A 14897-nucleotide genomic window follows, 5' to 3' on the forward strand; every position below is an offset into this window, starting at 1 on the left:
GTACACTAGCAATGAGGTTAGAATGCTGCCCTAAACCATTGATTGCTGGCTGCCCAACATGCCCTATTTCCAAAATGATGCTTTCCAGCAGTAATAAAAGCCTGCTCTAAGTGAAGAGTTTGTAGAGTTTGCATCCTTTTAGTTAACAGGATGATGCTCTTCCCTTCCAGTATGCCATTTGAAGATAATGATGCATTTTGCAAAGTTGGCTGTTAATGGCTATTGTTTTACATCTGCAAATACTTAGATATTGTTAAGCAAATACTTAGGTATTGTAAGCAAATACTTAGATATTGTTAGGGATTTTTAAAAATAAGATGAGCACAAATATATTTGGACATCATTCAAGACTGATACTGACCATTCCAGTAAGGACAACAACATTCATCAAAGTTCCCTGCTTCAGAGAGGCACTCAGAGCCTGACAGTACAGAGCTCTGTTATAGGCAAAGCTCCCTTGGAGTGGGTTAAATTCAGTTTTGATCTTTTTCTGATTTTCTTGAGGTCAGCTTTTCCAGTTTTCTGGCAGATTTCTTCTTAAATACAATTAAGGGACTTCTTGATTATTGAAGAGCATATTGTCAAAGGTGCTCATGCTATTTTGCTATGCTTCCCCCCAGAGATTTCTTCCTTGTAGAGGCTGTTCACAAACACTAATTTCTTGTACAGAACCCTTTCATTTGTAACGCTTCTCTTCCACAGGGTGGTGTTTTGTTTTGTGGGTTTTTTTTAAGGTGCCAAAACAATGTCTTTCAAACCTTGAGGGTTGCTAGCAGCAAGAGCAGAGAACGTAGAGGTAGCTATGAGATTTTGCTTTCCCCTTCCAGCTACCTGAGGGATTTCACAGTCCAGTCAAAGAACACTGTTTGATCACCTCCTGTGCTACATGTATTCGGTGTAAGGATTTTTACATGCTCTGTAGCATTAAGTGATCAAAAGACGTGAGATCCTCTGTTGTAGCGTTGATAATAGGCTACTCTGCACTGCCTAGCACAGCACACCAGTAAATTGTCAAGTTGGTTTTGATTCTGAAAGATCTTCAAGATGAAGAAAGGTGAGATAAAGGAAACTACTACCATGGAGGAAAATATACATGGCATTAAAGCTTGGCATAGAATGGCTCTACACTTGAGGATAAAAGGAAGAAAGCTGGGAACAGAAATTATAGGATTGCTCAGAAATTGGGACAACAGCCAGGACTTGCCTTTCTTCCAGGGAGCCCAAGTCCTACCTGTGGCATGTTGTATCTCTGCTGGCTGGGATTACAGGTTACATATCCTTGTGTGAGGACTTTTCATTTCAGTTCTACATTTGTCTCATAGACCAGTAGTTGACTTTTGTGTGTGTTTTCTTTTGTTTGTTTTACTTTTGCTGATTGACTTTTCAATTATAAATTGCTTCAGATAAGCAATTTTCTGAAGTGAGAATATCATGCTTTCTTCATTTTAAAGATAGGAGGCAAAAAATGTTTATCTAAGTCCACTATTCAAATGCCTAACTTTTAAATCACTATGTGGACTGGATCTTTTTTCTTTTCCTTTCAGTTTTCTGTCATGTAAACCCACGTCACTAATGAGTACTTAGCAGCCAAGATGAATTAGGAACATGTTATTTCCACCTGGTGACCTCAAAGAAAGAGAACAATATTTAGGAAACAATTCTGGAAATGCATTTGCATGCAGGCAATCAGAACAATAAAGGAATGCAAAGTGTGCATTTAAAAAGTCTTTAAAAAGGGCTTTTTCCCAGTGGTTGTGGTAGGAATCTGGAAATATTCAAGACCCTGGTTAACATTAAAGGGGAGCTTGTCAAAGGTATGAATGACAGGTAGGTGTTCATTTTTCATTAAAGCTCAATAGGAGTTGGCTGTCCAATGCCATTATTGCCATTATAGGCTTTTAGTATGAAAAGTCCTTTGACTCAGATTCTCAAAAAATTATTACTGGTGCTTTCATGGGCATGTGTGTTGATCATATGGCTATTAATCATTTAGCATGAAAACCTGCTTGAGAATTTGCTGATTCTTCACTTCTGGTCCCAGTTATACGTCCTACTCACTCTGACTTTGAATTTGTTTCAGGCACACCAATTATCAGAAGAGTTCTCTGAAACCTTTCTAAACACAGAAATCGGTGCCCTTAAGCCAGGACAATTTCCAATGTGGATTAGATTGTACTGACACCAAGGTGCTACTCATTTGTTTTACACCTTTGTATGACTTATATCAAGTTCCAGGAGCCCTGTTTTAATAACCTCTGTATAAAACCACTATGAAAAACTGAAAAGCAATCCTGATTTTCAAATCTCATTGTGCCCATTCAGAAGCAATTTTTGAGTAGCTGGAGCTTCCAATGAGCATGGAGTTCCTCAGGCTGAGCATCCTGTATTTAAGGTACTCAATATGTCTGCTCACATGGAAAATAAGTGTACAGAGCAAAGCCAAGCCCTGTAAGCTACCTTGACCAGTAGTTAAGACTTTGTTTCCTTCAAATTATGCTCTGTTTGGTGAACAGCATCTCTTCAAACCATCCATAGATCTCACCATGACTAAAACCCCTGGGTGAGATGCTGACAAGGTCAAGGCATTTCTGTGAAACATTCTATTTTGAAAGAAATACCACATTAAGGGCTGGCTACTTAAATTGTTCTTTACTGCGTGTTTTCTCAGAAAAACTTAATTTTGTGTACTGCAGTAATGATGCTGAATGGATAATAAGATGCAGTATGTTGCTGCTGTGGGCTCTACTCCATATGTCTTTCATAACTACTGCATTTCAAGGGTTGGTTGTTCAGGTAATTGTATTATCTTAGGAATTCATCATCAGGGTAACCTGAAATCATACACCTATAATACATAGCAGTGAGGACTGCAATAGTTAAAACTAAACAGGAAGACTGCAGACTAAGAGTTGAAGTGTCAGAACTGTAGATTTATAAATATTTCTATATTTTCTGCTTGCTGAGCTTTATGTATAAATCGAATGGCTATAACACTTTAAAGCAGACTGTGAGGACAATTATTTTAAAGCAAAAAAGTGATTAAGTGATAAAGCACAAGCCATTTTTTTCATAGTAGTAAAGGGTAGTTGCTTCCTGCCCTGAAATGCTGGGTCAGTGAGTGATTGCTCTCATGATATCTTCTTTCCAGAAATTTTGTTCTGTGTGTCACATAGATGGCACCTGGGGACATAAAATTTGTTATGCCACATGTTGCTCCTTCCACCTAGTGAGCCACATAGGTGGTTCTTTTTCTAGCTGCACCTCAGTTGTAAATTAGTGGGATGCTGAGCCCATACTTCATTTACATCATTCAAGGGTCATTGGTTTAAGGCTAGAAGATGCTTAATTTTTATTGACCAGTGCTTAAGAGAGCAGTAGCTCTGGTAGCATCTGTATATATTTGCATACATAATGTTGTTACAGTGACAGTTCTATTTCTTACATGTCAACCAGGGACATCTGGTGAACAATGAATTTTTATTATTTCTGTATCAATTTAGAAAGCCTAGATGACTTAATGGCGTGAAATTGGGGTCATGTAGAGGTTTATTAAAGGGTCTTACAGAAATTCTGAGTAAAACAGGAGAGCGAAATATGATGCATATTTTTCCCTCCACATCTCTTTTACAAAATTCATGGGACAACTAATCGAGTACCCTGAAACTAGAAGAGGAAAAAAAATTTGTTGCTGTATATTTATGATTATCGATCTGTTGTTCAAGCGCTTTGGACTGTCTCTGGAAGGATCCTGGTGTAGATGAAAAAGGTGTGTTTGTGCTTAGGTGAGCATGCACGGCTGCTGCAGGAAATACTGGCAGCATTTCTGGCTCTGCAGACATTTTTCCTCTGTGAATAATCTGAGCAGTGGCACAGCACAGTGCTGGGCAGCATTTTGTTGCCAGGATTGCATTTCCACTGGGTGTGTGTAAATGGGTAGTGCAGATCGGACCTCTCTTCTCACAGGAACCCCAGGGCCACATTTGGATTCCAGCCACCACTCAAGCCCAGTGATGATTTAACATGATTTCCAGTTCTTCCTCTTGCTCTGCCAAGAGTATCTTGCAAGGCTTTGGGTTTTAAGCTTTTCTGTACAATTATCAGGACTGGTATCTTGGATTAAAATGAAAAGCATTGGTTATTTTGTTTTGGTTTACGTTTTTTTTGTTTGTTTGTTTGTTTGTTTTGTTGTTGTTTGGGTTTGTTTTTTTTTCTCATAACCTAAGGTCTACAAAGATGTGAATTTTAGAAATAAACAAATATTGGGAAAATAAATGCTGCAAATAAATGGTGAGAACTTGCAAGAAAGAACACTGAGAATAGCTTAGTGTCCTCACCAGGAAATCAGAAAAAGGGGGAAGTTTGGTTTGTTTGTTTTGTTTTCTTTGCTCTTCCACCCTAGCTACACATTACCAGCTTTTAGGAAAAGAAAGAAAAAACAAATAGTTTCCTACTTGTGAGATGCCAAAATACTGAGTACCGGGTGGATGCATCCTATCAGACATAAACAGAAATCTTTGCATTCTTCCTTGAAGTGCCAACCTCTGAGTAGTAACTTGGCTTACCAGCACTATGATAGTGGTTTCATGCCCCTCCTGGATTTTCAGCAGTATGTCAAGCACTGATATGCTGAAAGCCTTTCTGAAATGCCTTTCTGAATTTGTGAAAGGGCACAAAACCTGACTGTAAGTACACAAGATGAGGTATGACAGGAGAATGCCTGTTTCTGTTGTGCCTTGACTTGCAGTTGACTAAGGGGTTAATGTTGGAAAAAATAGGTTGGATATTTGTCGCTTCTCATAGAGAAAAGCAATACAAAAAAAAATAGCATTAGGTTAATAATGTAAAACCCAAGAGAATGAATTTAAAACTCAATATTCAGAAAACTCTTATATTCAATATGAGATGCCTTCATTCAAAGAACTCTTCCCAGATGATTTGTGTTTTCTGTGTCTTTTCCAGGAAGCATTTCCTCTGGAAGATACCAGATGGTAATAAGAAATAATGATGGATTATTAGACTAAAATATATATAGTTACTACATTAATCTTGGAGTTCAAGTGTATCTTCAGTCTGTTCAGTCCCTCACCTCCTGAAGCAAGCAGTACTATTTTAAAATATGCATCTCCTTAGAGGACTGAGAAACCCATATATTATTTTAATTATTTTGCACAGCTTTCTATCATATATAATATTAAGCTCTGATTATATTTGAGTGAAAATTATCTCACTCTTAATAAAACTTAAGAAACTTACACTTACTCTTATTATCTCACTCTTAATAAAACTTGTAAGAAACTTACACTTCAATAAAATCAAAGTAAACCTTCAGTTAGTTCTAAGACTTTGTTACTGCATTCACCAGACAGTGGTGCCTCTGGGGCTGATGATATAAAATTCAAGCTGGCACGCTTGAATTTTTTCTTCTCAATTTGTCCACCTGTGGGAGTCCCAGTGTTACTGCTTTTCCTTGGAAGTGGTTAAGGGATGTAAGTATTATGAGCTTAGGTTGTCTGCAGTCTATTCTGAAACTACTGTTGTGCCAAGTTTGCATCACTCATGTTTGACTAATTCCAGAGTTATTGCTACAGAGAGCAGCAAAGCATTGCTGATGTTATAGGAAATATCAATTATATAGATATAGATATTTATGTGTGTGAGAGTGTATATCTATATATATAGATTATATATATATATATATAATAGTAGCATTGGTTTTACTGCATTTTGGCAGATTGGTAGCACTGAACTAGAGTCCAACAGGGAACAAATTGCAGTGTCAGCTGCTGGCTTGATTTGCATTCCACCTTTATTGCTTGGTTCTCAGGTTCATCAGCATTCCTGGTGCCTCATCAGAAGTCTGTTAAGTATTTAGAGTACACAATTCATAAAACAAGCTTGAAAATACTCCACTGGAGTTGCTAGATTACAGCAGTTGCTGTCAGAGCTTTTGAAGATAAAACATGTTGAAGTGATTGGTATGTACACGTGCACACATACACATCCTACACTGTTAGAGTAATCAAAGCTCCCAACATTTCAGAGCACATTAGAAGCATAGAACTGGAGCTGTCTCACAGTTTTATCCAACTGTTTTTGAAGCCATTAACATATTTATCCTTAGCCTGTGAGCTTGGACAGCAGAATTTAAGCTATACACCAAGCCTACATTGCATGTTGCAGTAATGTACAAGCCAACAACAAATTAACTTTTCTGCCTGTGTAGCTAGAAATAAAAGCTACCCTGGCCTCAGAAATAGGACAGCTACGTGACCAAAGCACCTCCAAAACAAAAGTTTGGTGTTTCTGGAGAGTTGCTGGCTGGGGCTCAGAGTGTGTGTGGATGAATCCAAGGTCCCTGTGCTGCATTGCCCCAGGGAGCAGGGGTGGTGATGTGGTGGATTTAGCATTATTGATACTGCCTTCAGATCTGAGGCTCAAAATAATTTCTGTAGACACAATGTTTAAGCTACTTGTTGAAATGCATCCCTCCTCTCTTTTGGCCTTTTTGGAAACTCTCCTGCCTCCTGCCTGACTCTGCTCTGTTATTGTGGCCTTAGCAGTATGGAATAGATGGAGGCACAGGAGGAAAAGGAATTGGTTCCATTACCATGTTCTGTCACAACTGAGTGAGACTGAGACAAAGAAAACACAGGCTGAGAACCATAAACAGTGCAGTGGACTTGTATGGGCTGTGTGTGCACAGCTGATTTTTACCAGGGGAGCTCTGAAATGATAATCTTTGCTTTTGGGCAAAAAAATGTTTGTTTGTGGGAATGTGAGCCTGTGCTGTTTTGGGTCATTGGCAGAGATAGCACCATTCAACAGCAGTGCTGACTTATTGCAGTATTTAGTGATGCACAGACATTTCTGTAGTGCCCATCTGCAGGGCACTGAAGAGGGAACCTCTCACTCAGCATTTGTCTGAGGCTGTTTCTGATAGGAAGGATGACTTCTAAGATTATTTTGAATGAATGAGTGACACAGGAAAATTTCCACCCCTTTACTATGCAACTGAGGCTGGCAAAGTGAAAATAGTAATTTAGTAGGCTTCAGTTTTATCAGTATCTTTCCTTTCTGCACTACTATATTGCCCCCCAAAAAAGAGGAAATATAAAAACCAGCTCTTTCTAAAAGGCTACGGGCCCACTAGATTAAGCTTAACAAGGCTGAGGGCTGAGATCAAGTTATCTCAACAGGTTACTTTATGTCAGCTGATCCACAATAATTCTGTGTGCACATGGTCTTAACCTAAGACAGATGAAAACTAATGAGACAAAGACAAATGAAAAATAATGTTACCTTGCAGTGAGGGAGCATGCAGTGAGTCAAATTCCTCCATGATAATGCAATGGCTTAGGAAACCCCCTATCTACATAGAAAAGGGATTATTGCAGCATCATGTTTTGTTTTGTGGTTGTAAAGGGCTGTGCACAGTCGGGTTGTGATTCATATAATGTTTGATGTGATGTCCAGAAGTCAAACTTAGATATGGATATAATAATCAGGAAGTCTTCAATTTGCAACACAGACTTGTTTCCTTGTTTCATGGAGGTGTTACTGAGATGCCCACAGGTGCTGTAGAAATGTGTAAGAAATTAAAGACAAAGAATCACTATACTACCAGCTTTTAGGGTAATATTTGCTCTTGCATCTGCATGCTTGGTCTCTGTGCACAGTATCTGTGTACAAACATAGGGAAGTCAGGAAAACTTGGGGTTTTTTTTCACTAGAAGGTATATATCTATAAAGGAAGGCTGAAAGTTTGCTTTCAAGTCTGCAAAGGATTCATTTCACTTGCCAATACCTGGCCATTCGTAAATGGTAACTTGGCTGCAGTCCTACATTCTCCAACTTTGGGAAAACTGCTGATATAAGTGCTGTGTGTGCCACTTGTTTTTACTCCCACCATTTCTATTGACTTTAAAGCTGTTTTGTTTCCTTTGTCATTTTTTAAAATATCTAAAATAATATATGTGTATGCATATATATATAGCAAATAAGAAAACTGGTATATAAAGTGTAGGTTATGAATAGTGTAATTATGAATCATGGTAAAATTAGTCAGCTTTATTTAATCCTCAGAGCCCTTTGATTTCTTGAAAGTACGATGAAAAGTTGCATACACCATTAAGTGCTGGTTTTCTTCATTTCAAAAATTAGTAAAAGAGGAGATTGCTTTAAAGCAGGACAATGTTATACATCTTTGTGTATATTTCTGTGTAAAGAGAATAAGCATATGAATGAAACAGGTGAAACAAATAAGTTACTGCATCCATGGGAAAAAAAAATGGGTGCAATTTATTCTGAGTCTAGTTGAAGCAGCTGAAATTAAGAAGAACTACACTTGCCTTTCCAAGATAACTGGGAAGTTGCTATACAACTCACATCAGAGGCAAAAGAAGATGAGCATGAATTGGATAAGGTGGATCCCATATTGACCCTCTATAGACATGGGAATGTCTATAGAGTAGGACCAATGAATGGAGAAATATTAAAATAATCCACAAGGAAAAAAAAAGAGGAATGTTTAAAACATTGTTCAATCAACTGAGCCAAGAAAAATTTTTTTCAGACTCATTCTGCAAATCTCATGAGGGAATGGTCCTTTAGTTGTTTCAAAAAAGGTCATAGCTGGGGAGCTGAGTGTGGTGCCAGAACGCTGAGGAACTGCAGAGGTGCTGAGCAGCTGCTCAGCTGTGTAACTGCAGCATGCAGGCAGTGCTGGAAAACAAAGTCAGATGTTTGAAAAGAGAATAAAATAAAGTGGACAAACTCCTGAGTTCTTTGCTTGGGAGACTTCCAGAGACAAGGAGCTGCAGAGTACACTTACTGCAGGAGGCAGTGCTAGGGTAGTAAGGCAAAGAGAGAGCAGACACAAGAGTTCTGCTACAGAGGTGAAACTGGTTCTGGAAGATTTGATGTGAATGAGCAAGACATACAAAGTAAAATATTTCATTGTGTTTCATCTGGTTGTGTAAAAACTTCATGAACTTTTTTTTAAATTTAAAGAAGGATGTACAAGTTCCAGGAACATGAAATTTCATGTAGAATTGCCAATTATTATGAATAAGTCCCTAATCTCATACTGTGCAGTGCTTTTCTTTTTTTCTCCTCAGTGTAATAAATACCTTTATTGAGGAGCAGAATTGATTTTATGGGAGATTAAAAAAATGCAAAGTCCTTAAGTTAACTTTAATAGACATTAAAAAACTTTGTTAAAATGCAGGTGTCCCATTAGAGTGAACATTTTAATAATTAAAAGTCAATAAATATGAAAACCTGCTGATATGACAATCATTTGGAAAATCTACTGCTTTGCTCCCAGGTATTGGTGTGCATGGGAAGTCCCCTTAGCCCTAAGAGCACACAAACACAGAAGTTTATAGGCAAATCCCAGCAAAAAAAAAAAAAGAAAAGAAAAAGAGTGTCTGGCCTTAGTGAGAACAATTCCACATTCCTGTGTCAGCAAATGCCTTTTCCTGCTCTCTGGCTCTGAACAGGGAAGTCCTTGTTAATCAGCCAGTGTGATCTTGGCTTAATGATTCAAAATCACTACAATGTGATGCCAAAAATCTCTCCAAGCAGAAAAAAAAAAATAATCTCCTTCTTTATTATCATTTTTGAAGGCTCTAAGTATGAATGAGTTTTGAAAAAAAGGAAAAGCAGGGCTGGAACTTGGCTTTTATGGCCAGAAGATTCTTGTATCTCTTTCAAGTGACGCTGCAAGTCTTTCTGTTTTGAAAGTCTAAAAGGAAAATTTTTGTTTAATCTTCATGGAGGTGAGGGAGAGGACAAAGTCAGAAACCTTGAGCTTTTCTCCATCTTCTACCATCCTCATCTTGATCTGAATCTCTTGGAAAAGGAGAGAGCTCAATTTGGTGAAGTAACTCATTTGGAATATCAATTACCCTTCAAAAACATGTCCCAGACTTCCTAATCTGTCAGAAGGTTTGTCACTGCCACGCGCGAACCTTCAGAAGTTACATCTGAGGAGGGAAGGCTTTGTTAGAAATCCTCCCCCTGTGTGACACACTGTCTCAATTTCTCCTAGAACAACTCCTAATTAGTTCTTTTTTCTTCTTCCTCTTTCCTTTTTTTTTTTTTTTTTTCCTTCCCTTCCCCCTCCCAACTCTGCAGCACCAGGGAAAAATTGGAGTTAAGTTTAATGTTGGGACGGACGACATCGCCATCGAGGAGATGAACGCCATCATTAACGACGGGAAGTACCACGTGGTGCGCTTCACCAGGAGCGGTGGCAATGCCACCCTGCAGGTGGACAACTGGCCCGTCATCGAGCGCTACCCAGCAGGTAAGGCCTCACACAAACACCTGGCACTGAGAGGGTGGGGGGTGCCAGGAGTTTGCCTCGTTTTGCTCCCCTCCTGATGCAGGATCAGCTCCCTTGAGGTGTTTTAGTAGCTGCAGAAGTAGTTAAAAGAATCCTGAGCAGTGCAGTTTTATGATGATGGCGTTTCCTAAGTGAGTTTAAAAGCCCAAATTCCAGTTATTACTGGAAGTGGGAAAACGCAGTTATGGAGGCATGAAGTAGTAGTTTTGTTTCTTGCTATCATTTGTTTTTATTGCACTTTTGGTTTAGCGGGGGAAAAAAAGGCTTTGACAAAAGCTACACAGTTTAAAGTGACTCACAAATCTATCCCCAAGTGATGGGGTGAAACATTTGCTGAGGAAAAGGTTGTCTGTGTTCTTTTGATTACAAGATTACAGCAATCTGAAGCTTATGAATTTAGCAGAAGTCTTCCAGCAGACAGAAACCAAACAACATTGCAGTTATCAATTGTACAGCCAGCCACCCAAACTGAGGTGCCTTAACTCCAAATGCAAACTGCAGGATATTATTTATGCAGATGATGCTGGTTACTTGAAGAGGACCGCTAGTATGACAGCAGAGCTGTCTTGAGAAGGCCCATATTTAATTTTATGCAAATGTTATGCACTGAGGATTACTATGATGCTAATTTTATTCGTTTTTAAAGGCAACAGGTTTTTCAGATACACAATCCCTTTCTTATTGGGTAGGACAACTGAGCCATTCATGCTAACTTAGGCATCTGCATGTTATCTCCTAACAGCTGCTCTGTGTGTTGATATTAAGCAAAAGGCAGCAAATTTAGAGGTGTAAATGAAGGCAAATATGCAAACCAGAATGCCGATTGCACAAACGACAGTTCTGATTTATTGGTTTAAAAGTAGAAAATTCTTCATTTTTGGGGGTGGAGTGCAGCAGGAGGGCGTGTTTCACTAGTAAGGAACGTATAAGCCATTCCCTGGACTAATTATTAGTATTTAGGATGGGGATTTTTGTTATTTCTGCCATTTCAGTTGTAGTCCAGCTATTAAAAAAAAAAAAAATTTAAAAATCACATGAAATATAACCCTTGGACATAATTCAGAATATTTGAAATAATGAAAGTATGTAAAAGAATCTATGTATAGCAGAAGTTGTTAAAAAACCCACCTGTGTGCTAATGTGCTATGAATGAATGGCAGCTCTTGGAATTAGAGCCATTAATGGTTTCTAAGTTAGGCACATCTATGAGAGGTGATAAACTCTTGAGGGAAAGGGGGATGCTGAAGGAAGTACATTCAGTGATCTTTCAGATATTCCTTTTTCCCCTAGCTTTCTCCTTTTGCAGTTTGGTAAATGGTTGCTGAAATAAGGTGTAAGCTGGTGAGGACTTGTTATCATTTGTGTTCAAGACCTGTTCAACACAAAGGGAAGAATAGGCTTGAGGTGGTGTTTTGTTTATTTTGGTTTTTACCAAATGATGAGCATGAATTCACCATCTCCAAGCTCAGGAGTGATGCACCCCAACCAAGAGGAAGTCTGGCAAACATGCCAGGAGGTCTGTGTGGATGAACAGGGAGCTCCTGGACAGGCTCAAACACAAAAAGAAGCCTTGAGTTCTGAAGCTAGTGGCACATAGAACTTGTTTATGCTGAAAAAAAAATAGAAAATAAAGTGATTTTCTTGGGACGGAACTGGTGGAGTGGAAGAAAGTTGGATGTTTTCCTTGAAAAAAGAAAACAAAATATTAGATTTTTATTCAGTTTCCATGAGCGCTCTATGTGCAGGCTGCATTTCAAGGCATTCTCAGTTGCTTCATTAGCTGCAGTATAGAATCCCTTGGTTGGATCTTCTGAGACTGCTGTTTGCCTGTAACTTTCTTTGACTTTCCCATGATAATATTTTATGACTCCTGTATGCAACAGCATTGCTTTTGGTGGCTATCCTCCCCCTTTTCACCTTCCATCTCTTCTCCCTTCTCAGAAGGCAACCATCAAGGCACACCTTTCTCTTCTCTTACTATGCTGCTCCATGAGATTTGCCAGTTCTTGTTGTTTTGGGCTTTTTAGTTAATAGTAAAACCAAGATTAGGCAGCCTAATTAGTAAAGTTGCTATACCTATGCTGGATTTTTTTTTCTTTTCAAAGATAAAATTAAATAATCAGTTGGTTGTCTAAAAGATACCAACTGATCAGGTCTTTCTTGTTGAGGAAAGATTTTTCTCAGAATTACTCTTCAGGTTGGCACGCCTGATTACAAGACATTGCTTGTTTGTGTTTGGTGACTTAAAATGCTGGGTGAAGATTTTCTAAGAGAATTTTCCGGTCAGAGACTCAGGAATTTCCAGTTTCATTGCCTGTGTATCCTTCATCTGGCCCCATGTAGCTGCTGTAGATAAGGATACCCAAGGCCCAAAACCAGCTGGTACCTTACAAAAAAATATCACACAGCAATACTTCACAGAGCTTCCATGGCAGCTTTGTGTGTTTTACCCAAGAGCTGGCTAAAATGCAGAAGAGTGACCCTGGAAGATGAACAGAATGGAGTCTGTCTCTCCTGTGACAACATTCTTGATCCCACTAGATTTGAATTTGCTCTGGGCCAATGCACCTTCAATTTATATCTGAGTGGGTGTGAAATGAGAGAGCTGCAAAAGGAAAAGAGGCAGGGGTCAGTGGTAGAGGATGATTATCCTAGTTGAGGTGGATGGTTGTTTTTTGAAATATGGTTGGGAAAAATGTGTTTTAGTCCTGAACAAATGTGAAGATTTCAGTATCCTGAAGTGGCTGCATGATTTTCAGAAACAGAGGTTTGGATTTACATATGTATGTTCTTCCAGACTACCATCAAAGTAATTTTTTTACTCTGAAGTTTCTTTCCTGTCACTTTTCTGAATAAAATAAAAAGCTAGAGCTGTGAGGATGTATACTTTGATTTCTGCCCTTTATTAAATGTTGATTCTGTTTTCCCCATTTCTTGTGTTTGTGGCTGGTGCATAGCCCTGTGATTGTGAGTGGCACACTGTAGTTTTTTAAAAGTTGATTAAGATGTCCATATTTTCACTTGATTTATTTATTCCATCTGTCTTAACTAAATTCAGTGCTATGTCTCTTTGCTGAATTATCACCATCCTTCTGCACCTTCTCAAAGAACTATAGTGTTTCATCTTGACCTCTTTTGCAGACAGTAAATTCACATTAACTTCTCTGGATGCAGCCTAATTTATGATCATATTAAACAGCAATGAGAAAACTGCTGACTATTCAGTCAGAGCTCCAATAAATAGACCATCCCCATTTCCATGCAGATCCTTTCTACTCCTTGTTGCTTATCTTGTCTGCTTCACTGTCTAGTTTTAATTTCCCTTCCCAATGGTCTGGCTGCTGTTGTGGTGATGGGGCTGCTCCACAATAGCAACTCCAGCTGCTTCTGTGAAGAGGCTGCTCTTGTAACTTCAGTTAGGTAATAATTCTACACTTTCAGTTCCCTAAGGTTGCGTAAAACAAAGAACTTGTTAATTTGTGTCAAAATGAACTAAGAATTTTGGTCAAATTAAAAAAAAAAAAAGAACAAAAAAGAAAAAGAAAATTGTTGTAGTAATATGAAAATATTAATTTCAGTGTTTTCTGAATAGAATGTTCTGACTTGTCATGTCAGGATTGCCCATTGTTTACACAGGACTTAGATAATCTGAGAACAAAGCATTTTATTCAATTTGAAACAACATTTTAATCCTTACCTGAAAGAAAATATGTTTCAAATAAAATCAAAAAGGGAAGAGGGGAAAAAACCCTTATAATAGTGCTCATAACCATATCTATTTATCATGAAAAACAGTTTTCTTAATTATCTGATTTTTGTTCCTTGGTAGTGAAGTGTGTATATTTGACTAGTCAGAAAAAGTATATCAAAACATAGTAGAGGACATTTAAAAGCCACAATAACCACCACTTATTGTGAAAGAATTTCAGAATCACTTTTCTGACACTAACTCTGTGCTTTCTGTGGTCAAAGGCAGTTTGTCTAATGATGATTCTTTTAAAGCACACAGCACAACTAATCATTTTACCAGTGACGATTTTCCCTTCATTGTAAATCTTCCATTGCAAATCAGACCTTCCTTCCAATGTAAATCAGACTGAAAATGACCTATTAGATATTGGGCAATGGGTCTATGGTTTCAAAACTGCTCAGTCTGCTGAGAGTGCTCAGCATTCCTGGGACCCTGCAGCAGTTTGGAAGACACTGTCTGATGTAGACAAATATCTAAAACGATGCCCTCCCAGTCATCCCTGGATCTCTGCTTAGCCTTAGAAAAGCATAACTTTGTTGCAGCTGTCCTCACATAGCCCATGGGTCAGGACGTGTCAGGGATGTGTCTGACACACCAAGATCTGACAGCATGAGCATGTCACTCACACTGCTTGCAGAAAAGAGCTTGTCCAAAGCATTGCCAGACTGCTGGAACAGATGCATCCTGTGATCATCCCTGTGATTAGGAGGTATAAATCATGAGAGAGCACAGACACCAAAGAACCTGTGTGAGAGACCATGGATGCTGGCAGAAGAACAAACTGACATTATGCCAGTA

At 38.6% G+C, this 14897-nt stretch overlaps 1 protein-coding gene across 33 annotated transcripts in view; it reads left to right on the plus strand.

The window, feature by feature from the left end:
* Positions 1–14897, plus strand: part of NRXN1 (neurexin 1) — a 678846-nt gene that overhangs the window by 547339 nt on the left and 116610 nt on the right. For all 33 annotated transcript variants that reach the window (XM_054514185.1, XM_054514186.1, XM_054514193.1 and 30 more), the window contains one exon: positions 10138–10309. In XM_054514185.1, coding sequence (XP_054370160.1) covers positions 10138–10309 — 172 coding nt within the window. The remainder of the gene's footprint in view (positions 1–10137; positions 10310–14897) is intronic.

Source organism: Molothrus ater, chromosome 3 (genome assembly GCF_012460135.2).
Source record: "Molothrus ater isolate BHLD 08-10-18 breed brown headed cowbird chromosome 3, BPBGC_Mater_1.1, whole genome shotgun sequence".
NCBI lineage: Eukaryota > Metazoa > Chordata > Aves > Passeriformes > Icteridae > Molothrus > Molothrus ater.